The following is a 24,571-nucleotide window of genomic DNA, read 5'->3' on the forward strand; positions in this document are numbered from 1 at the left end:
AACAATGAGCAAGAGACAAAATAAAATTTTAAATGAAGGGATATTTCCACTTCTACCTATGGAGGAAACACTACTATGAGACTTGCCTTCTGCCAACAATTAGGAAACTGAACAGCATGTATGAAACAACTGTCTTCAGACATTAGGCAGTAAGCAGTGTGGGAATCTCTGGGAAGCAAGTAAGATGAGCCTGTTTTCAGCCTTTCCACCTGTAAACCCACTCAGAGCCCAGACATCTTACTGAGCTAAAGAGACAGAGTTTGGAGTTTAGAGTCCAGAATGGCTAGCCTTCACAGGGAGAGTCTTAGAGAGAGTCAGTAGTTATGCAAAGAAAGAATTCTAGAAGTGGTGTAGGAGTGTCCTTGAATCTTTGACAGAGTGGTAATCTCTATTCATAGTGTAAAACCTTACAAAACTAGACAAAAAGCTACTATTCAGGTAAGAAAATTTCTGGGGAATTGTAATTGTTGAGAATCTTCTATTTTCAACCACCCTATGTGGCGGGTTCTCACCAATTACATTGGAACATTCAGGAGAAACATTAGAGGGAGTATGCCTTAGTAGTGAGGTTAAACTAGAATAGAAATTATTCTAGATTCTCCATAAATCAAAGTCTAAAATAAGCCTTAAAATGATTCAGCTATCTGCATGTTACTTAATTATATTGGTAGTATCAAGGCCAACACTTTTAAAAGAATTAAGCAAAATTCAGTATTCAATAATATAAGATTCACATTATCTGGCATCCAAATAAAAGAACTTTTTTTTTTATTATGGATGAAAGACCATAATAAGGAGAAAAGCTAGTTGGTAGAAACAAACCACCCACCTACACACCAGAGATAATGGGCTTTGGAGTAATTACAAAAGTTATAAATATGCTCAAGGAATTCAAAGAAAACATGAGCACAATGAGGAGAGAAATGGATGATGTAAAAGACAATGAAGTGGAACATATAGAAATGAAAAATAAAAATGGAATATCTGAAATAAAATTCTACTTGATAGAATTCATAGTGGGTTACCAAAAAAATGATGATCTTGAAGTTAGAAATATAGAAATTATCCAAAATTAATATTAATATAGAATTCCCCTTTCTACTATTAGAGAAAAGAGATTTTTTTAAAAATCAGCCCAGCTGGGGTGACTTTTGAGACAATATCTAGAAGTCTAAAGTATATATGTAATTGAGTTTTGAAAGGAGAGAGAAAAGGTGGGGGTGAGGGGATGATTTAAATAAAATAATGGCCTAAATCTTTTTGAATTGGGTGAACTTAAGAATCTACAGCTATAAGTTCAAGATAAACATCCAATCACACCAAAGTATCTCAAAGTAAAAATTTTGAAAACCAGTGATTAAATAGAAAATATTTAAAATATTTAAAGAAAATACAACACATTAAAATATTAACAACAGCAGACTTCTTGCAGGAAGCAATGCAAGCCAGAAAATAATGGAAAGACATCTTTAAAGACATTGAACGAAAAAAGAGCTGTCAATCCAGAGTTCTGTCTATTCATTTATGTGCAGGTTATGGTTGCTTTTGTGCTACAGCAGGTGAACTTGAGTAGTTACAACAAACAATGATGATTTTCAAGTCCTCAAATACTTATTTATGGGTCTTTGCAGAAAAAATTTGCCAGCTTCTGGCTTAGAAGCCATTAGGAGAAATTAGTGAAATGCTGAGGCAGGTGGCGGGGGAGGCTCAACTGACCCAAAGAAGACAGGAAATGAAGAAAAAAGGAACAGTGAACACATGGGACAAATGGTCAGATGGTACATTTGAACTCAATCATATCAATAGTTATATCAAATATAAATGGAAGACTGGAGTTGTGGCTCAGTGGTAGAGCACTTGCCTAGCATGCATGAGGCACTGGGTTAGATTCCCAGCACTACATTTAAAATAAATAAATAAACAAAAAATAAATATAAATGAGTTAAGCACTCTAATTAAAAACACAAATGTCAAGACTGTTTAAAAAAAAGACCCAACTTTATACTGTTTTCAAGACTCTATTTTAAATATAATGATTTAAATATAATATTTAAAATGTATTTTAAATATAATAAATTTAAATAATGACAAATGTGTACTATCCAAACACTATTATCAGACTGATTAGAGCAAACGTAATAGCTTACAGTGGGATTTATAAAATAAGAGAAGATGACTAATCTATAATAGCAGAAATCTCAGTGATTGCCAGAGTCCTGAGGTCAGGATGTTGTTGACTGAAAAGAGACACAAAAAACTTTGGGGTGATAGAAATATTTCGTATTTTCATTGTGGTCACATGTATGTATACATCTGTCAGACTTGTAAAACTGCAAAAATGGTTGCACTAAAATTTATTTTTGAAAACAAAAAAAATGTTTATTTCAAAAAATAAAATGAAACAAGAAAAGAAATTTGAGATATCCTGAACATTTTAGAAGTTAAATCTGAGGAAAAAGTAGTGAGTTAGATAGGTCTTTTTAATTGCTGGCCTGAAGACCAGATTTTATTGGATCCGTTTCTAACTTTGTAGATCTGGAGTAGAACTGAAAAAATAAAAACAAAAACTATATTTTTTTAAAAGCACAGTCCTGCTTTGGAGCTATTTAGTTGCATAACTCTCATTATCTTTATTATAAGAATAATGCCAGTTGGTCAGAAGGAGCATCATATTTAGGCAATGGGCAAGCAACACTATGATCCTGAACTCTCTCATGAGCAATATTTTTGGTCAAAGAATATACCACCAACTTCTTGATCAGCATGCTCCTGGAGGCCAGAGACAGGGTCTTCTTGTTTCTCCCCACAGTACCTAAAACCATTATCTGATATATGTATCATAAAGCATCAATAAATATTTATTGAATGAGTATTTTTGAATGGGATGTGGACTCATCTCAGAATGAAGAATGTCCTTTAGAAATATTTTCATTCTGAAGTGTATTCCATTAAGTGTCAAAGACGCAATTCCTTTTCAGGTCAAATTCATTCCTTGTCTGGGTATGTTAGCCCATCTCTTCAGTACAGATGACATTCCTTAACCATTTGCTCAAAAAATATTGTTTCCTGTATATCCCAGATGCCACTCTAGAAAAACATAAAGCAGATCAAGTGTGCATTCATGGAGCTTCCCCTCAAGAGAAAATGACCAGTAATTAACAGACTTATGTGTAGAGATACCGGGTGTTGATAAATGGTAAATGTTAAGAGGGTTGAACTAGAGGCAAAGGGAAGGGGACATCAGGACCTGGAATGTGGCTGGTTAGGGAGGCTTCTCTTTAAAAGGGAACATTTGAGCAAAAAGGTCAAGGAACTGAAGGAGTAAGCAGTGTGTGTATGTGGGAGCAGAGTGTCCAGGGATGGATCCACAGGGTGGGAGTGTGCCTGGCAGGGAGGCCAGTGAGTTAAGAGAGTGAGGCAGAGGCAGAGGTAGGGCAGCGCGCGCAGGCCCTAGAGACCCAAGGAGGACTTCACACTTGCAATGAGTGGGGAAGTCATTGGAGGTTTTAGGCAGAGAAGGGTGTGGTCTCATTTAGGTTTTAAAGGGTTACTTGATTTGCTGCGTTGAACACAGACTATTGTAAAGCAAGTGTAAAAATAGGGAGACCAGTTCAGTAGGCTTGTGGAGGAATGAGTGCAGATGGTCTGGCAAAATATTTCCTCATAAGTTTTAAATTGGTTTTACAGTTCTACTCACTAGGCTTGAAAACCATTTTCCTTTAGCTAGTATTTTACTCAAATATAGCTTTAATTGCTATAGTCACAATGGTAATTATTCCCTAAATGTGATAAAATATATCACTTTTTGTAGGTTAGTTGATTACCAGTTGCTAATGCCTTACATTTGTAGAGTGTTTGGCAGTTTTAAAAGCAATTTTATATTCAGTGTCTCTTCTAACCCTCACAGTTCTTTAAGACTGATACACTATTCTCTTCTTAGAAACTAAAATATCACATGGTAAGTCCAAATTCATATGCCAAGTTTGTGGCAGAGTCCAAAAAAACTAAAACCCAGGTCTTCTGTCTGGCAGATTGAATCTACTGAATTTGTTTAAAGAATTATATTCAAATTATGCCTCAAGATATTACTGGGAACGAGAGCATTTATATTAGCAAATTTAATAAATTGTTTAAAAAACCATCAACCAGTGAGCAAGATACTATGCCCAGAAGGAATACGTTCTAAAATGTAGGAAGCATATTCCTACCCTACAAACTTACTCCTTGGAGTGACGATACCTGTAACAGATCATCTAGTAAAATGTGATATGCTCAGTTCCAAATAAATGGTAAGGACAGCAGATGGTACAACCATTCAAAGGAAGTCATGATTTTAGTGGCCTGAGAAAAAAGTCTAGCAGTTTGGTTTTTAGGGCAGCAGGGAGGCAGGTCCTTGAGATGAAGGATGGGCAGGATTCAAGTAGTCAGAAAATCTGAAGAAAGGGTTTATAAACCAGGGACTGGGAGGGAAATGATGAAAACAGCATGAACAAGGCTCAACAATGGCATTTTTACTTTGAGGCACAGTAAAGTTTGGTTTGAGAATGACTGGATGTCTAGTACTTTTATGTGTACTCCTACAAACAGGGGTGGAGAGAGGAATGTGCAAACACTATGCCGAGGCTTTTCTTAGAGCTGGATAGTACAGCTACTGCTGGACAAATACACTCGCCTTTGAGAATATAGTCTAGCAGTTTGGTTTTTTATTTTTTCTCTCTACTGATCAAGTGTGTGTCTCTAATTAAAGCTAAATATTTGCTTCTTTGAACATACCTTATGATTTCCATGTAGCTCCCTCTAGGAGCTCAAAATATTTGTTCATGATCTGTCTCCATCTGGTGTGGTAGCTTCAGAGTATGTTAGGATGTCAGTATGTAAGACAGCCCGTTGTCTAAAAGAAAAATACTCAAAAGTTGAGGGCCTATAATGAGAATTAGATTTGGAAAAGAAGACAAGGCTACATAGAATTTAAGATTTGTTTCAGTTTAGCAAACATGGATTGTGTGTGCTGTGGCTGTCTGTGATGTGCTGGGCTTACTACGGGGGCACACTGGAAAACATGACCCCATTCTTAAGGAGTAGGTGGGGTTATGCCCAGCATATTTAACTTCCTCCTTAAGGAAAGAAATGATGTAGTGAAAGTGGTATATTTAAGGTTTGGTATGACAGTGGTGTAAGAATGATATTGAAATCAGGAAAAGCTGGAAGTTGAGAGACCAGCTGATAAGAGAGTTTATGCCTATCCCAGCACATCAACTTGTTGTCAGAGTCCCCCCAGTGTGGTCACAGTGTGTGTCATCTGAAGAGCATACCACAGATACACGTTCTACAATTGACCCCACATCACTGAAATAGGATATCAACATAAAATAGTACTTTGCGCTCATGGTTTCCATCCATTTATTCACTCTTCCATTCAAAAAACATTTATTAAGCACTTATATATGCCTACCACTCTTCCAGGGGCTGAGGATACAGTAGTAAATAAAGGCAAAATCCGTGCCTTTGTGGAGTTTACATTCTAGTGTCAGGCCACACTGAGTAAGAAAATGCCAGCATATTGCCTATCACATAGTAAAGAGGGTTTAATAGTTATCAGGTACTGAGTTTGAAGTTGAAATTTGAATTAAATACCTACTCTTGGCAAGATACTGGCTGAGGTACCTTTTTGCAAAGTGGAGGGTTGGGGCAAATTAACTCATTCGTAAATAAATGTTGAAGTGTTATATCAAAAAAAAGTATGAATCTCTTGTTCAGATTTGAAGTAGTTACAGTTATACACTGTATTAAATATAACCAGTTGTCTGCCGTAGACCATTTTTGCCATTAAAGATGAAGTGTCAAAGCAGTTTCTGTGTACCATAAAAAGTGGTGTGCTCTTGTCTTGCTTGGATGGTTTTTGTGACCTCCCTGAATTCCAGAAAAGGCTCATTGTTGTTGGTGAGGCTGCTTCACAGAAACCCTTTGTGTCATGACTTACCACTGACTGCCTTGGTGAAAAGTATGTCAATCCTTTTGTTAAGTATAATAGCAGTCAAAAATGATGTCAGGGAAGAAAGGGATAAAATAAAGGCTGATGGGTACGGGTGCGTGCATGTGCACACATACACACATCTTTTACGTCAGTTTCTGAGCATTATCTGAAGTTGCATTTGTCATGGGAAACACAGGAAACAGCAACAGCACATTCATTTTCTCATTGTTTCCTTCGGATGTGACCTGTTACCAACAACATAGGAGTGATTTTTTTTTCTTTGTTGGCTTCCTTTCAACCTTACTACCAAAGATAGAAGGGATAGCTTGTTGGTTACACAATTTGAGTAAAGCTAATCATTTTTGTGCAGATTCTCGGCAAGAAAATTTATATATATAATATATAATCACACACACACACACGATCCTGAAAGACTGGGTATAGGATGATGGGTATATTTACTATTGTCAGAAGCCAAGATTTGATTTGACTTTCACTTGAAATAAACCCTTGCTTCTGTAGAAACCAGGAATGGGTAGAAGTGGGGAACCTTACGTTTTGCCTCCAAATAAAATGCTTGCATTAAATTTGTGATTCGAATTTTGGGTGAGCAGATGATGTCATTTTCTGCAGTGTGGTATGGTGTGTGTATGTGTGTGTGTGTGTGTGTGTGTGTGTGTGTGAGAGAGAGAGAGAGAGAGAGAGAGAGAGAGAGAGAGAGAGAGAAAGAGAATGCCTTTAAAAACCAGCAGCCCTGTGGATACAGAATGGGTTATGCAAGCTTTTCTGGTCTCTTTTAGATGTGAAGCCCTCCAACATGCTAGTAAACACAAGAGGCCAGGTCAAGCTGTGTGACTTTGGAGTGAGCACTCAGGTAGGTCTCTTTCCTCCCAGTGTACTCTCCCCTCTACAACATTCACTTTTTCTTTTCAATCTGCTGTCTGGGTTGAAAAATCACCTTGCTGCCAGACAAACAGAAACCGCATCCCTTCCTCGGCTGGGAGTGTGTTATTCATTTTTAATCTCTAAGCGAGTTTCCCTCATCAGAATATGATTGTTCATTGTTTAATGACAGTAAAAACTGCTGATATTGTAATTACTACTTACGAATAGCAAACTTCATTGATATGCAGCTTTGATATGAAAGCGTTTGGGCCAGACAAAAGGGAGGGCAGGGTGGAAGCTGTGCCTGGGGAGCCCAACTGGCCCACAATAAAAATTAATATTGGGAGCAACAATGGTGGAGGGCCATTACAATGTGCAGCACAAATTTTAATTAATTTCCATTTTGGGCCTCCCCTGAGAACCCCGGTGATAGTGACCCATGAGCGTGCTGTGATGTTGATTTGAATTGCAGCCACCTTTACTCCCAGCCAAACACGAAGACCAAAGCGAAGGTCATCGTTGTATTATGAGTTGTCAAAGTCTGTTATCCCTCCAGCGTATTTAGTGTTCATTTCATTCTAGTAATGCATGGGGCTTCATTCACATCTTGAGCCATCTGACTAAAAAATGAATGTGTTCAAATTCTACTTCAAATTGACTTTTTATATCAGGCGGGTTTGGGGTACTAAAGCGATAACGCATCCTGCTTAAGTGAATTGTTTAAGGTTATCTGCTATAAACTGGAATGCTGTGCTTGTTTAAATTGGAAATCACATTCAAAAGAAAGGAGAGATTTAATCATTTTTAATGCCTTTGTAGATAAATTTGTTCCCTTTTACATAATTTTTAGTTGATTTATAGGAATGATGATTGTAGGTTAAATGAGGAATAATTGCCCATTTTATTTCCACATTATCTTTATATTGTTCTAACAGACTGTTTTGTCTCATAGCTGGTGAATTCTATAGCCAAGACGTATGTTGGAACAAATGCTTATATGGCGGTAAGTAAACTTATGCAAAAATAACATTTAAAACCAAGATCTTTATCTTTATGTACTTGGTAATGTATAATTCTCGAATTAATTCCACAGCTTTAGCCTAGCAGATCATAAATTACAAAGTCAATCCAGGCAGGATCCAATTTTTAAATCTTTCCAAAATGCATGAGGGACTGCAGGGGAGCTATCAACTCATCTGACTCTGCTGACTTAACTAGTTGGTTTAAGTGTGAAATTGCTGAGTTTTGAAGTTTAATCCTACAGAAAAAAATGCACATTCTAGAATACTGGCTGCTTATCCATGTTGCTTACTTAATTAATCCTAAAATATGCCAAGATGTCAGTCAATAAGGTCGATTATTTTTTCCAGGAATACAGACATGCTTTGTCACCAGATCAAAATGAAATTACTGAGTTAGTTGAGTTTTACTTCTAGATCGCTGAATGTGAGGGTTAGCAGTCCAGTCTCTTTAGAACTTGTACCTATCTGTTTTGTTTAGATGTTGGATTCATGCCTGTTATAAGACAACTTTAAATTTGTAAAAATAAAAGGTAGGAGCACAGAGCTGTTTCAAAGATCAGTGTAGTTTGGCTCAGACCTGTTTTTCTTGCCTTTTAAGTAAGGGAAGTATTCATGTCCATAAAAATGTTTTAGTATATTGGTTTGGAGCTAAATTTTTGTTTTAACATTTTAGGATTAATTTTTTTTTTTTAATGAGAGCTCTGGATTTACTTAGGTTCTCCCTTTCAGTTCTGATCACTTAGGTTTATATATCATGTAGTGCAGAATTTTGGTATGGCTAGAACCATGGCGATTATGCTCAGTGTTCTTAGTTCATGTTATCTTTTCACGGGGGGCGGGGGAGAGATTGAATCCAGGGGTGTTTAACCACTGAATCACACCTCCAGCCCTTTTTATATTTTGTTTAGCGACAGAGTCTCACTAAGTTTCTTAGAGCCTCATTAAGTTGCAGAGACTGGCTTTGAACTTGCAGTCCTCCTGCCTGAGTCTCCCAATTTGCTGGAATTACATGCATGTGCCACCAAGCCCAACTCATATATTATCTTGATTAAAATTCTTTAATATGGGGGCTGGGGATGTGGCTCAAGCGGTGGCGCGCCCGTCTAGCATGCACGCGGCCCGGGGTTCGATCCTCAGCACCACATACCAACAAAGATGTTGTGTCTGCCGAAAACTAAGAAATAAAATGTTAAAATTCTCTCTCTCTCTCTCTCTCTCTCTCTCTCTCTCTCTCTCTCTCTCTCTCCTCACTCTCTCTTTAAAAAAAAAAAATTCTTTAATATGGATGGAACCCAGGATCTTATTCTCAAAACAATAGGGAGCATTTTTTTTCACTCAGATATCAGAACACTTTACTTTTGTTTTGCTTTGCATTGTTTTTAAAGAAAATTATTCCCTGTTATTTTTCTGAGTAATTTAAAGAAAAAAATGAATTCACCTATGAAGTCATCATATCTGGTTTTATAAAACTTTGTCTCTTTCCTGGCTACCCCAGGTTGGATGAAATTGGTGAACCACCTTTGTAGCTAACAAAGCCCTGCTGATGCTATAGTCTCAGTCTTTGAAAGAATATGAAACACTGTGATTAAAAAAAAAAAAAACTATAAATGAAACAACTTCTCAACTACCCATCATGTTCTTAGTAGCTTTAAATTGCTCAAATAATTAAATTGCATTATATTTGAATGTACAAATCCAGCTTACTGTTGTCTTTCCCAGGTGTACATTAAAGAAATTACTTTTTTCCTTTTTGTTTATGGATGAATGTGATGCGTCCATCTGTTAATTGAAAATGTGAGGATTAAAATTATGAAACGTTAGCTCAGGTTGGCAATGCTGAAATTGCTTTGCTTCTTGGGTGAGTGAATTCTAGTCATCAACTTTATAGTAAAAGCTATAAAAAGCAGAAGTTACCTAGGAAGAAAACAGAGATAACCTGAGAAGGAGAGCTGGGCTTAATTCAGTAGGTTCTCATTGGCCAAATACTTACTGAGATTGCATCAGATCACAAAGGCTGGGGGTGAGGAACATGGAAATAGCCTATATTACTCTAGTACAGGTATTAATCCCCACCTTGTATCTGCTGACAGTCTCCTGAGGAAGAAGGGCTGGTGTGGTTTTTGTTTGTTTGTTTGTTTGTTTGTTTGTTTGTTTTTTAACCACAACTGGATTCCATTTCAGCTGGTCCATTTTATCATTTTAAGTTCCACATGAGCAACTATGCAAAGAGTTAGCGAACTACACAGGTCATTGGCCTGTTTTGTAAATAAAGTTATTGGAATGTGGCCGCAGCCATTTGTTTTTATTTTGTATGTATTTGATATGGCTGCAGTGGCAGAGCTGAGGATTTGTGACAGTTGCAACAGAGAACATATAACCCACAAAGTGAAAAATATCTACTGTCTGTCCCTTTACAAAAAAAAAAAAAAATCACCAGTCCCCTGTCTATGTCAGTGAAAGTGTATCTGAGTCTGAGTACCTTCAGTTAATCACCCAGTGCTCACTGAGCACCTTCCATTCTGTCTGTCAGGTACTTTGGAACTACTTGGCAGTCCTCCTAAGATTTGGGCAACATAGGAAACATGACCTCATATATAGCAGCATTGTCTATGGCCTGACAAGGACTTAAGCTATTCTAACATACATTTAGAAAATAAGAGGGCATGTAATGTACAGATTTGAGGATTCAAACAGGATGCAAAAAGGGCACTTAGAACTAAGATCACTGAGGAAAGATAAGCAAAGACTCAGAAACAGAAGGCAGCATGGAATCTGTGGGGGTGGGAGGTGGGGTAGAGGACAAATAATAAATTGTGGGAATGTATAATTAGAGGTCATCTGATGTAATGATGGAATGCCCTCCATTTCCCTCACTTTGTATTCATGTATACTTCTGTATGGTGGTAATAACATTATTAATAATAGCTAGCACTTAATTAGCACTATGTGCCAATCATTCTTCTAAGCTCTTGCATGTTAACTCTTTAAATCCTCACATCAACCCTATTAAGTAATAAGATTATCATTTTCATTTTACAGATGAAGAAATTGAAGCGAGAGAAGTTATGTGACTTACCCAAGTTCACACAGCTAATAAGTGGCAGTTAGAATTCATAGCTAAGTGATCTGCCTCTAGAGGCTAACTTTTAATTGCTGTGCCTCTCAACATTTCAAAATGTTTTCAAAATGTCTCTCTCTCCAATCTATATTATGAACTTCACAGGGGCAGAGTTTATTCTTTTCACCCTCTCTACCTGTCCTTCACACAATGTCCAATGAATGAGTTAGTTCATGACAGCTGTAATCTAGAAGTATCTTGTTCCCTAATAACAAGATGAGAGCACCCAACTTTTTGTATTAAAAATCTTATTTACATATTAAAGTATTTGAAGACCCCCGATTGTTTAAATACAACCAGGTAGACCACTCAAATGTTTAAAAGAAAATAAATCAGAAAGAAATAGCTCTGAATGTTCAAACAGTATCACTTTATTCTCCTATACCCTTGAGGGTAAGATACAAGAAAAATAACAATAGGAAAAAGGAAGACTTCTCTAACATCCTAAGTCATCTAAACAACAACTCTAACTGTGTTAAGCAGCAGAGCTTGTGGGAGGTTTTGAAAGTCATCATGATCAACCTCCCCACTGACCGTGAGGAGTTGGAGACAGAGACCTGCAAAGTGAAATGTTCTGATCAAGGAAACATGCTTTTTAAGGGACAGATAATGTAGGTTCAACAGACTCTTTCATGCAAAGCATGAAAGATTTGCAACTACGTTTTAACAGTATTTCATCCAGAAGGATATCAGAGGAATCTAGAAGCTTTGGAAGTTATATTAAGTAAAACTATTTCCCAGAAATTCTAATTACTAAAAATTTATTCTAATCTTAAGACAAAAGTACCTAAATTTTAACAAACTATTCTGTAGTCATTGAAATGTGATATTATTAGTATTTTGAAATTTAAAAAAAAAAAAAGTCACACAAATGCTTATTCTTTGGAATCAGAAAATAAGTCTATTTTCTATATGACTATTCTTATATCCTGAATCCCCCCCACAACCACTGTTCAGGCTGTTCCCATCCTTAGAAATATCTTTACCTGGAATAAAACCTATAAAGATCATGTACTCTGACTCAGGTGGCCATGCTCATGTCGTGACAGGAAGGGTAGGAGTGACAATTAGGAAAAAGCTAGCATTTACTGAGGGTTCCCAGATGGCACAAACTGAATCAAGCATGTTACGTGGATTCATTAATCCTCACACGACCCCACAGTAGAGAGCTGTTGTTATCATCTCCACTTCACAGAGAACCAAAGGTGAAATAACTTTAAGCCCAAGGTCTCGGAGCAGCACGTAGTGAGAGGCAAGATTTAATTAGGGCAGCAGCTTCAGGTTTCAATGGATGGCAGGTTAGGTTACTTGGATCAACTCTTCTGTTCAAAATGGCTAGTTTAAAAAAAAAAATTAAACCATCTCAGATGCACTGAAGAGCTAAATGTACAGGAATTATCGGGACAATTTTTGAGTAAAATCTCACAACAGAGAGGAATGTAGAATGTCAGAGCGCTAGAGCTGTTTATTCCTGAGGGCCTTCACCTTACCACACTCGGTAAAGGCAGTGGTCAGGCTTCAGGGCCCACCTAAGACTGAAGGTCTCAGGAGATCTTCCCCAGAGATCCTCCCCATTTTCATGCTGAAGAGGGTCACCATCGGTGATCTAAAGCTGTTCCTCCTCTCTAACCCCAGGGAACTGAAAAAGAGGCCTTTCAGAGAGAAGCAGAGAAGCAGGAGAAGAAAGAAAAATGGAAAAGGTGGGGTCAGTACTGGAATGTTGTATTGTAAGCAGAGTTATGGAACTAGTTAACTGGTTAAATGCCCAGTCACAGAGTGGCTAGGGGGAGGAGTGTGAGTTCCAGCTTAAAGCCACCGTCCTAGAAGAGCCATTGTAAATTTGCATCTTAGATCATCACCATGCCTTGCTCTTCTCAGGAACAAGCCAAGGTTTTTGTTTTGTTTTGTTTGCTCTTTACTTCAGCCTCAGTACAGAGGTGCTTCTCAGGAAGTCATCTTATCACTTAGCTTTTTACACTGTTGACAGCTGTCATGTGAGAAGGTAACCGCAGCCTTAGCTTTTTAACTGCAAAATATCCATCACAGATCCTCTGTCAGCCGTGTTGTACATGGTGGCAGGTTTTGTTTTGAGAGAAGAGGACAGTTCAGACCGCCTTGGTTCAAGTGTGAGACCAAGGACTGGGCGTGTAGGGCAGTGGTTGAGCATTTGCCTGGTATGCACGAGATCCTGCATTCAGTCCCCAGAACCACAAAAATATAATGAATAAATAAATAAAGCGTGAGACTAGCTTTGAATTCAGCCTTAGTTCATCAGATCTTAGCTCCATATATTCAGAATGTTTTGGGCTCATCTTCTACCTAAATCAGTTGCAGGGCCCTGGGCATGTTTGCAAGTCTCTGTCTACCTATGCAAGCTTTAGAATAAGCCCACAGAGCTCACTACTTGCTTTTGCTGAGCATTCTTGCTCAAGCACATCATCACAACGGTAATCTCATTTTGTTAGCTTATTGCAAGGATAATTTTTCCAAGAGGTTATCAGAATCTCATCCTGAAGGAGTTCTCTTATTTGTTACCTGATATCTGTGAACATTATCACTTTTTTCTTATTTAATTTTATATGTTTTTTAAAAGAGATTCCTTCTTTTTTTTTTAATGGGCCTTTATTTTGTTCATTTATTTATATGCTGTGCTGAGAATTGAACCCAGTGCCTCACACATGCCAGGGCGAGCGCTCTACCACTGAGCCACAGCCACAGCTCCTCTATGTTTTATTTTTCACCTCTCAGTTTGCATTTGTTTTGGTAGTTCAGTGGGCAAATTTGTGGGTATATTTAATCTAATTGATAGTTCTGCAAGAATATTTTGTATGCACGTTCCAATTCTATTTGTATGTTTGTTTCTTCTGTATTCTGGATGAAGTTCTGTGTGTTGCTAACTATTCAGGCACTGGAAGAAAGAAATGGAGAGAAGAAAGAAAAAAGACCAGGGAGTAAGATTGCATTTGATTATTTCTTGAACAATTCTAGAAGGTGTTAGGATTTTCATCTTTGCTGTAAGTTATTGATGGACATAAAAAGCTATCATGTTTGGGGAAGTTACATTAGAATTCTCTGAGGATCTTAATTATGAAGTTCATTCTTAAAAACAAATGTGCAGTGAACATGTTTTGCACCCTTCCAGTCAGCATGCATGCCTGTCACGTGCCAGCTGTGGCACAGGCATGAGGTAAATGAGACACTCTCTTTGTCTCTGAAGGGAAAGATTCTAGAAAATGGGCGATTATAACATAATAAATGTTAAAGATATGAATCTCAGTGAATACAGAGACAGGACTTGGTAGTTCTGCCTAAGAAACAGAGAAAGGTTACACAAACAAAGGTGGCCCTCAAGCAAGGTCTGTACAAGGTAGAGTCACTAAGCAGAGGAGGAGGAAGATGGAGGCACTCTGAGAGCTACTGCTTTTCCAGAAATCTTTTTAGTGGCTGGAGTTGAGGGTACTAAAGAATCACCAGATAAGAATTTTTAAAAATGAGATCTCCAGGCCCTCACCCAGAGATTCTGGTTCAGGAAATTCATTTGTGGTGAACACCTGTGGTGGTTGTTTGGCAGTTGGTCCAAAGACTGAATTTTCAGAAATGCTCACCAGATTGAGTCTAGTTCTTGGCTCCACTGACTTTTAGTTCTGGGGAAGTTTGACACTCCGGAAAGAACTCTGATTTTTCAGTCAGAAATAACTGGGTTTGAGCCAGGAGCAGTGGCTCACACCTATAATCTCAGCAACTCGGGAGGTGAGGCAGGAAAATCACAAGTTCAAAGCCAGCCTCAGCAATTTAGAGGCCCTAAGCAACCCAGTGAGACCCTGTCTCTAAATAAAATACAAAAAAAAAAAAAAAAGTGGGGGTCTGGAGATGTGTCTCAGTGGTTAAGTGCCCTTGAGTTCAATCCCTGGTATCCCCCCAAAAACAGAAAAGAAATAACTGGGTTTTTAAACCTAGTCCTGCTCCTGAACAATCCATTTAATGCTAGCTAATCCACAGCTTGAGGCTTGGACAGTAATAACATCAGGGATGATAATAGTACAAATCTCATATGAATGTGAATCTGAAATGAGATTAGGTAAAAGGACTTAAAATGGTGACTGGCATGTGGAAATTCTTGAGTAAATTTACATAATGGTAATGTTGATGACAATGATGATGACAATAATGATGTTTGTCCCATAACTGGCTAGCCAATTCTATAGGAATACATCCTAATACCTATTGAACTGGTTAGAATTGGATAACGAGATATGATCCATTATCCAGTATTGATCCCAGCTCTGCCCATTAGCTGTGTAAGTTTGAGCAACTGCTTCACCTTTGTGGGAACTCAGTTTCTCTTACTCATTTGTTAATGTGTTCATTTCAGACATTCTGTAAGTACCCTACTGAATGCCAAATCCTAGAGGGATAGCTGAGGAAGCCCCTACTCAGTATAAAATTATTTCTGTTGAGGTAGAGTATGCATGTAGCAGGTTTCTAAACCAGGTGTCTCTACACATCTTGAATGGAGGACCAAATGTCCCAAGTGGAATTTCCAAACTATTCCTTGATTCGTATCAAAAGAAACCCTGGTAAGTGAAATAAATCATTGAACAGTTGGTGAATCTAGGAAAAGGAAATGTAGATGTTTTTTACACTAGTCTTATTTTTTCCCCTTCCCTGTAAATTTGAAATTATTTCCAAATAAAAAAAAATCAAAATTTTCTAAACTCTAGTCTTCAAGACTTATCTACCAAAATGCAAGTAAATAGTAATATTGTATAATTTTGTGTAATTTGTCACTCCTCAGTTAAGACTACTAGACTTGGAGGGAGAAGACCTGGGTTTAGGTCTCAGCTCATTTGCTAGTTTAGGTGGCTGCCATAGTAATTCACTAATTGGAACTTTGATTTTCTTTATTTGTGAAATAGGAATAATATTTTTTTTTCCACAGAGACTGTATAGAGGATCAAGAAAAAAATATACATATATTATATATATATAAAACATATACTCATACATATATACCTCTATAAATGCATACATATATATGTACAGAAAGAAAATTTCTACATATTCTCTATATAATATGTACGTGTACATATACATGAATGTGTGAAATTGTTTTGCTGTGCAGATATTGGAGGCTTCCCATCTTAGCCCAGCTTGTGTTCAGTTTATGTTTCCTGAAGTAACTTAGATCAGCTCACAGACTCCTTTCTGTTTTCTTACAGCCTGAAAGAATTTCAGGGGAGCAGTATGGAATACACTCTGATGTCTGGAGCTTAGGAATCTCTTTCATGGAGGTATGTTGTTGCTACAACCAGATACTTCTGTGAATGTCTGTGTTAATATGTTCTATCAGGAGGAACAAAATAAAATAAACCTTCAGTGTGTTATGTATATACGTAAGAGTTTGACTCTCTAAAGTTCTTACTTATTTCGATATTGAACTGTCTTTGAGTAATTCTAAAGCACTATTTCTCATAGATTGCCTGTGTAAGAAATATTCAAAGTGCTTGTTAAAAATACAGGTTCCCCAGCCCCATCTAAGACTAGTTAAATCCCAATCTCTTAAGAATCTGCACGTTTAACATGTTCTCTGGGTGAACCCCATACCCACTAATTCTGGAGAACCTATATGCTAAAAGAGGGATTCCATTAAAATGCTATGTGATGCTATCCTGTTTGAATATAACACCCCAAGCTACAGCCTACTTACTTGGATGTACAAGTCCTATGTACTTGTTTTTTTAAAAAGGGTGAGGGGGGACACCTTGTTCCAATATAGTGCTATCACGTGTTTGGGGGGGGGGCTGTAATGTGATGAGTGTGGAGGGACACATGTATGTAACATAATTTTATGCCTTTACCCTTCATTGCTGTATTTAGAATGGACTTTATCTTAGTGTGGTAGGTACAGCCCCACTAGATTTCTATGCTGAGGTCTATAAAGTAACCATATGACTTATATTAGAAGGACATGTGGTTCAATTTGAATTACAGTATTATAAAACCCAGGTATTCTCCAGTGCTTCAAGATTATTTCTCAACTACATTGATTGAGATAAAGGAAGACTTTCTTAAAAGTAGAAAGGAATCTTTAAGTAAGATCATAGAGTTGTGTTAACAATTTTATCACCTTTTTTAGGTCAAATACTTTTTCTGTGACTTTTTGTAATGCATGAATTCCATTGCATTTATAGGGAAATATCTTTATAGACTTAATTCACCTGCATGGTAGAAAGAAAGCAAAAATAAAGGGTTCAGTGTTTACACTAAACCCTATTTTTCTGTTTCTCTATAAAAGGGAGTCAAAGAAGAAATACAGTATTTGTGCATCAGCTCAGAGGTTAGCCATAATGGTGGATGGATTTCAGTACTGTCTCCCAACAGAATCCTGAAGGTCTTGTTCTAGCTTTCAGTGGAAAGTAGTTTTTTTTTTTATTTGTGGGACTCAGGCCTTGCCATTATATAATTCCCCTTTGCATATTTTAAAACATCATCACTGATTATATTTTATAAATGACCAGATAGAGTGTAGAACATTGAGAGGTTACATGGTATAGAGATGAGCATCCCAGGCTGGAATGGAAGACCGTCTTATTCCAGTGTAGTCATATCACACATGTATGTGGGGTGGGGTGGGGCAGTATGCAGTTCCCGCTTTGCTACTAGTTTCCTTCATCTGTAAAATAAGATCTTTAAGACCCTTTTTAGACTAACTCCAGTGCTGCTCATTCTGCTGTTTTTCCTTAACTTTCACACAACTGTAGAGCTGTGTGACTAAGACAGGGCTGTACCCTGGCATGGCTTAGCCACAGGGGCATAGAATACTGTAAGAGGGTGTCACTGATAGGTTCAGACTCAGAGCACATATAAATGTTCACCATTCACCCTTCCTCACTCACTTTTGTATTCCTGTCTCGAGCTCCTGCTGTGCCTGCTGCAGGGGCAGTGGGGATAGAGTATTGAGAGGACACTCAGGTCTTGGCTCTCCTGGAGGACATTTGGTGAGGGGTGGGGCATGAAAGCAAAGTGACAACCAAATATGTAGCTTGTCAAGTGGTGATGAGTCCTATAAAGGAAAAGAAAGCAGACAGTCCTCTCTGAAGTACCATTAGAGCAGGGACTTGAATGCCACTTGGTAAGAGCAGGTGCAAAGGCACAAGATGGAGTGCACTTGGCACATATAAGAAAGCAGAGAGACTAGTGTGACTGGAGTGGAGTTAGCAAGAAAGAAATAAATTCAGAGCAGTAGCCAGGGGCCACATCATATACCTCAGAGGCCTTGCTGAGGACTTCAGCTGTTACTGGGAGAGTAAATGATCTGACTTAGATTATTTTCAAAGGATCACTGAGTGCTCCGTGGAGTACAATTGCAAAGGTGCAAGCACAGAAACAAGGAGGTCAGTTTAGGTAGATAGGAAGGTACATGCCAAATAAATTAACATTTATATTTATTTATGTTGCATATTGTAATACACATTTACCAATATTTTGCTAGGTACTGGGAATGTAGTGGATAATAAAAAGAGACTTTGGGGCTGGGAATGTGGCTCAAGCAGTAGCTCACTCACCTGGCAAGCGCAAGGCGCTGGGTTCGATCCTCAGCACCACATAAAAATAAAATAAAGCTGTTGTGTCCACCGAAAACTAAAAAATAAATATTAAAAAATTCTCTCTCCTCTCTCTCTCTCTCTCTCTCTCTCGAGAGAGAGAGAGAGAGAGAGAGAGAGACTTTTGTGAAGATTACCATCAATATGTTTGGGATTTCATTGATCATATTCCTTTATCCTGGAGGCAAACTATTAGTCTCTAGAACATTGAAGAAAACAGAATTTGTAAGATCAAAAAGTATTAGGTACAGGGAACTGAAAATGTCAATGTTGAATGTGAAACATCCAGATGCCAGAAGGAGCATGCTGCAGAGAAATGTAGAGTAAGATGACCAGGTGGGGGGAGTGAGGGCCAAGAGACAACAGCCTTCTGATGCGCCCTGTGTTTTAAAATGGGTGCTAAGGGGTGGGTGTGAGAGCAGGAGGAGGAGATACTGTAGGGTGTGAAGAGGAATCTAATTATGATCATCACCAAGGCTTGTGGAGCACCTCTTGGTACAGGAAACTTAATGCCTTCAAAAGCTAGCTTGGCATTGTAGCCCCTGCCCTCCAGGAGCTTCTGACCCACCAGACCAGCAAGTGACCACGGCTGACCCACCTAAGTAGTAGGCCAGTAAGCCATTAGAGAACACAATGAAGCCCCTGGCATGTTTTATACCATATTTAGGTAGCGGGGGTCCAAGGTAAAGAAAAGCATGTGATAGGGAAGAGAAGAAGGAGCATTTGAATCCATAGAGCAGACATGGTGGATGATTCAGTAATGAAGATTACAAGAGAGGCCCAGAGGAGCCCAAGTAATGAGAACATTACCTGAAGGCATTGGGAAGTTAGTCCAAAGAATTACTTAAAGGCTGAGGTTCTTCATTTGCTTACCAATGTATGCTTGGCCATAGGTGTGGTAAATCCTGTTTAGAATCATGGTTGTCAGAAACATGAGTGGCAAAAGCATTTAAAAATCTGAGGAACAAATTGCACCGTGAAACACAGTCGGCACTTTCAAGAATCGTATTTCTTCCGTTTGTTCTCACTTTTAGAATAAGATTCCCTTTCTCTGTATGAGCTATAAAGAGGAGAAACTCATTCATTCAGTAATTCTTACTTAAGCAGTTGCCACAAGGCAGGCCCTCAGGGGGCACATAGAGCTAAGGAGAGCTACTTCTGGGGGAGGAGGAAGCCACCCAAAGGCTGGAGCACTGTGAGCCTTGGTCCCGGTGTTTATGAAGGACTCTGAGCCAAGGGGTGGGGGTGGGGATTACAAAGGAGTTGGCATGGAGTGGGCCTTGCATGGATGCACCACTAGGAGAAAGAGGGAAAAGATGGAGACCCCTGCCCCAGCCCCCAGCACACTCCTGGGTGGATACTCCGATACCATTAAGAGGTCAGATGTCAAAGCAGGCTAGGTCTCACCAGCACAGGTTCACTGCCCGCTTGTGTCCAGACTGTTCTGAGTGTTCTGAGTCAGCCAGTTTCCTTCCCTAGGTACCCGTGGTGAGTCCAAAACTGGATAAAAACATAGGAAACTAACTGAGCAATAGAATTTCCCCCAAATTATCCAAGAATCAAATAGAGACAAAAGGGAAGCCAGAATATTCTATCCCTTCTCCCTCTTTCTAGCAAGCCTTCCCCCAATTCCACAATTCTTACCTCTGAGCTTTGGTGATGCCAGCCAGAATCAGAGGTTGCCTTCGTTGTTTTAAACTCCTAAAATAACGCAGGTCACCCCTGCCTGCCTTCTTCCTACTGCCCCTTCCCTTGTTAATGTGCTGTCAGAGTCCCCTGGGGAGCCAGAACAAGGTCTCTCACCACGCTCTCTTCTTAAGAGATGATGCTTCATGCCACCAAAAAAATTAATAATAATAATAATAATAACTATAATAATAGATACATTTGTGCCTTAAGTAAAGAATCTTTAATACCAGACCTATCTTTTTTTTTTTTTTTTTTTTTGGTGCTAGGGATTGAACCTGGAGCACTTAACCACTGAGCCACAACTCCAGCCCTTTTTATATTTTATTTAGAAACAGGGTCTCACTGAGTTGCTTAGGTCCTCTCTAAGTTGCTGAGACTGGCTTTGAACTCACAATCCTCCTGACTCAGCCTCCCAAGCTGCTGGGATTCCAGGTATGCACCACTGCCTCCAGATACACCTCCAAGAACTGAATTGCCCCTGCCTCTACTCAGCTTTGCACCCTCTGTTCACAGGGTAGAGGGGTCTTCCTCCAGGATGCTTGTTAGCTGTATGAAGTATTTGGAATTGGCAAAAGTAAATAAAGATAAAAATTATCCCTCAGAAAGGGAAAAATGAAAACATTTGGCCTAAGTCGAGCATGTCAGTTTGAGGTGGGGGGGACTTTCTGTTGCGTATTTACGGTTTTATACTCAGACCTTTAAACATGTTGTGGTTTTCCTCCTATGGATTAGTTATGAAGTCAAATTAAAGTGGTTGCCATACATGAGGTTTGTGCATACTCATTATGTAATGGGGAAGGGAACTCCTGTGGAATTGCAGTTCTTCCTTGAAATGTCACATCACAACAACAATCAGTGTGGAGCCAGGTGTGGGGGCAGGCACATGCCTGTAATCCCAACTACTTGGGAGGCTGAGGCAGGAGGATAATAAGCTCAAGGCAGCCTGGGCAATTTAGGGAAACCTCAAAATAAAAAAAAGGACTGGGATATAGCTCAGTGGTAGAACACCCCTAGGTTCAGTCCCCAGTGCAAAAAAGAAAGAGAGAAAGAGAAGTGAGACCACTAATAAGACTATAAAAGTCCTGAACTCAAACTGAAGGGTTAAATCCTTTCCCAGAATTTGCCTCTTCTAGAAAGCTCTCATGGATTCATTTGGGTGATTTCTAGGGCTTTTCACCCCGGTAGTTAAAATGAAAATGAATTTGGTAAATTTAAATAAGGGCTCCGTTTTGCCAAGTTCGAGAGGTCTATTTAATCCTTAGGGATGGGGTGCCTCAAACACCTTAGTGCACCACTTCCTGGTTTCACAGGCAGCTCAGTGCTTATCTCTCCTCCCAGAGAATGGTTTGAGCAGGGTCCTATTCCAGTTTTTTACTAACCAATTGACCCATTTCTATTCTTGTGTCATTTGTGTCACAACATCAGTCTGTAGGTGAAAAATAGAGTCCTGTATGCAAGAGCTGGATTCTCAGATGTCCCTTCTTGAGTGGAGGCCTAAGTCACCTACCCTCCTCCAGCCTTGCATTTGCAGCACCCAGGATGAGGCATGTGCGTTAAAAAGGCACCAGGCCAGGCTGTAATAGTCTTGTTCTCACGGAGTACTCTCCCAAGTGCATGTTCTGGTTTGTGATTCTCTTTGGCGGGTTATTATAAACCTTATTAAGGTTGGTGGCAAATAATCTCCTGACAGACTTTTCCACAGGAGTCAGGCTGAAAGCCCCATCTTTAGCACACGCATTTGCTCTTTTCACTTAGATCCTTGCTCTTTGTGCCTTTGTTTGCTGCCTCTCTACGCCAGTCTCCTGAGTCCCAGGCACAGAGCAATCTGGCTCGATGTGCTTGGTTAATTGGTGTGTCATCTAGTCCTGTGAGGCCCCTCTTCAGCATGAGCACTGTTTTATTGAAGTGGTTTGAATGATGTGTTAAATGATGAAAGCTAGGACCATGGCTTAGAAAAACTGTCTCGAGATAGGTGAAGAACATATTTAGAGAACCACACAATGTCACTGTCATCAAAGTAACACCATCTTCTGAAGATTTTTATAGGTTCTATTGTTTTTGACAAAAGAGTTTTTCTTGAGTTTTTGAGTTACCTTTACGATGTTAAAAATAAATCCATGGAACACTGTGCTGTTATCTCTGCACAGAATGTGATTTTTTCTTCATCTTCCCAAGACACAATTTAAATACCCATCTTTGGGATGCCAACACTCATCTCTACAGCTGAAAGTAATGTCTTCCTCTTCTGACATTCATGTGCATATGAAGAAGCACTTTCTGTTTGCCAAAGAAGCAGACCCAGATTCAAAGTCCACCTCTGCCAGTGTAAGTTCTGGAACCTTGGCCACATTACTTAACTTTCTCTCCGGGCCTCAGTTTCCTCTTCTTCAGATAAACAATGATAATAAACACACATTTTGAAAGAAGTATTAAAATGTTTCAATATTCTAGTTTCTTTTATAACAAGAATGACACTTCTGTAACATTCTCATTTAACAGTAACAACCCTGTAACATTACTTCAACAACAGTCAGCTTCTCTTTGATACGGTGTCCTATATGTACTGAAGGCTTACCAAGTAAAGGATTATGAGGCATCATCTAAATTTGGATCCTGCCTTCAAATACACAGAAGAACCCATTCCACCCGATACAGAAAAACAACAGGAAAAACAAAAACAAAAAAACAGTGGGTCTCCAGCTATGGCTTTTTTCCCATTCTAACCCCCTTATAGGTTGTGAACCTGGTCTCAGGATGACGGATGACTCTGGATGCCCTGTGAGTGGCTGCTGTCAGCTTTTCTAGACCATAAAAATTTGGCATTTAGTGTGATCCCCTCAGATACTAATATTTTCTTTTCTTAATTTAAAAAAAATTACTTTCAAGGAGCTGGGTATGGTGGCACATGCCTATAATCCCCACAAGTTGGGAGGCTGAGGCAGGAGGATAACAAGTTCAAGGCCAGCCTCAGCAACTTAGTAAGACACTGTCTCCAAAATTTTTTTAAAAAGGGCTGGGGATGTAGTTCAGTGGTAAAGCACCCTGGGTTCAATTCCCAGTACCAAATATTTTCAAGTTTGTGAACAGAAATTAAATCTTAAGATATTGTTCCGTCTGCTGCCCCAACTAGTGAGACAGCTTACCTGTTGATCAGAAGCTTTTGCTGAAAGCCATCAAAGGGTCCAAAGAGAAAAGAAACATCCACAGAAGACTGAGTAGGAAAGTAGGGAGGAGGTGGTTCTGGAGTCCTTGTTGTGGGCCCTTCTGTCCTTCCATTGAAGAACGTGAAGGAAAAGAGCATGCACAGTTTCTGTCACTCTGTCCCACACTCCTACTCCCCTTTCTGTAATTCTGTCTCTACTTGGTTTTTTTACATTGTCATTTTTGGGGCTTGAGGTCTAAAATTTTGTGTAACTAACTGCAAAAAGGAGCCGTTAAAATGACCTTTGGCAGATGATGGATTGACTAGTTCAGTCCTTTTTGAGGTTTGTGAAGGGGCCCAGCTGTCTCAGATTACCATGCCTGAATGCCCCTTCTCCAAGGTTGTCAGTGATCACAGTGAGTGTGAAGCTGCAGACACAGTGAAGTGCCCCCCGTGAATGCCGCATTGTTGGGCTTGCTTTGTGCTTGGAGCTACTGGGAACAACCATGAGATTGACAAAACAAGCTGAAGCAGGTGCTAGCAGTCCCAGCTAAGCGTTTTATTATTTTGATGGATTTCAAGCTGATTTTAAAGTTTTTCCAATAGCACATGCCCTCATCACATATACACACAAACACACCAAACTTGGAGTCTTAAAAAACATTGAGTTGACAGTCTTGATATGAAGAATAAGGAAATAAAGAGGAGACAGTATTGGCATTTGACAACCCATCTTCATGAGCTTGTCAGTAGAGAAGAAGCAAGCTGGCTTTTATGACATTTGACATGTACATAACACTTAACAAAGCCATTTGATATTCAGAAACAAAAACAGACAAGACCTGTGGCATTCTGTTCAATAGAAAGTATCTTCTAGTACATAGATCCCTGGGCTCTTTCTGCTCAGCAGTGTGATCATCTGCCTTGGGAAGTGAAAATGTTCCATCCCTGGGGTCATTTAAGTAGTTAAATAACTGACCAGTTATTTCTTTTTTTCTTCTTTCCTCTTTTTTGTACTGGGGGTTGAACTCAGGTCTTCACATATGCTAGGTAAGCACTCGATTACTGAACTACATCCTCCACCAAATTATTTTTGTTAGAAGTAATTCTTTGTAGAAGAGATGGCTGTGGTTGGAT

General features: G+C 39.0%; 1 protein-coding gene across 6 annotated transcripts in view; it reads left to right on the forward strand.

The window, feature by feature from the left end:
• Positions 1–24,571, forward strand: part of Map2k5 (mitogen-activated protein kinase kinase 5) — a 235,694-nt gene that overhangs the window by 121,266 nt on the left and 89,857 nt on the right. For all 6 annotated transcript variants that reach the window (XM_077799532.1, XM_026408801.2, XM_026408803.2 and 3 more), the window contains 3 exons: positions 6,775–6,848; positions 7,812–7,862; positions 16,219–16,290. In XM_077799532.1, the coding sequence (XP_077655658.1) occupies positions 6,775–6,848; positions 7,812–7,862; positions 16,219–16,290 (197 nt within the window). The remainder of the gene's footprint in view (positions 1–6,774; positions 6,849–7,811; positions 7,863–16,218; positions 16,291–24,571) is intronic.

Source organism: Urocitellus parryii, chromosome 6, assembly GCF_045843805.1.
Source record: "Urocitellus parryii isolate mUroPar1 chromosome 6, mUroPar1.hap1, whole genome shotgun sequence".
Classification (NCBI taxonomy): domain Eukaryota; kingdom Metazoa; phylum Chordata; class Mammalia; order Rodentia; family Sciuridae; genus Urocitellus; species Urocitellus parryii.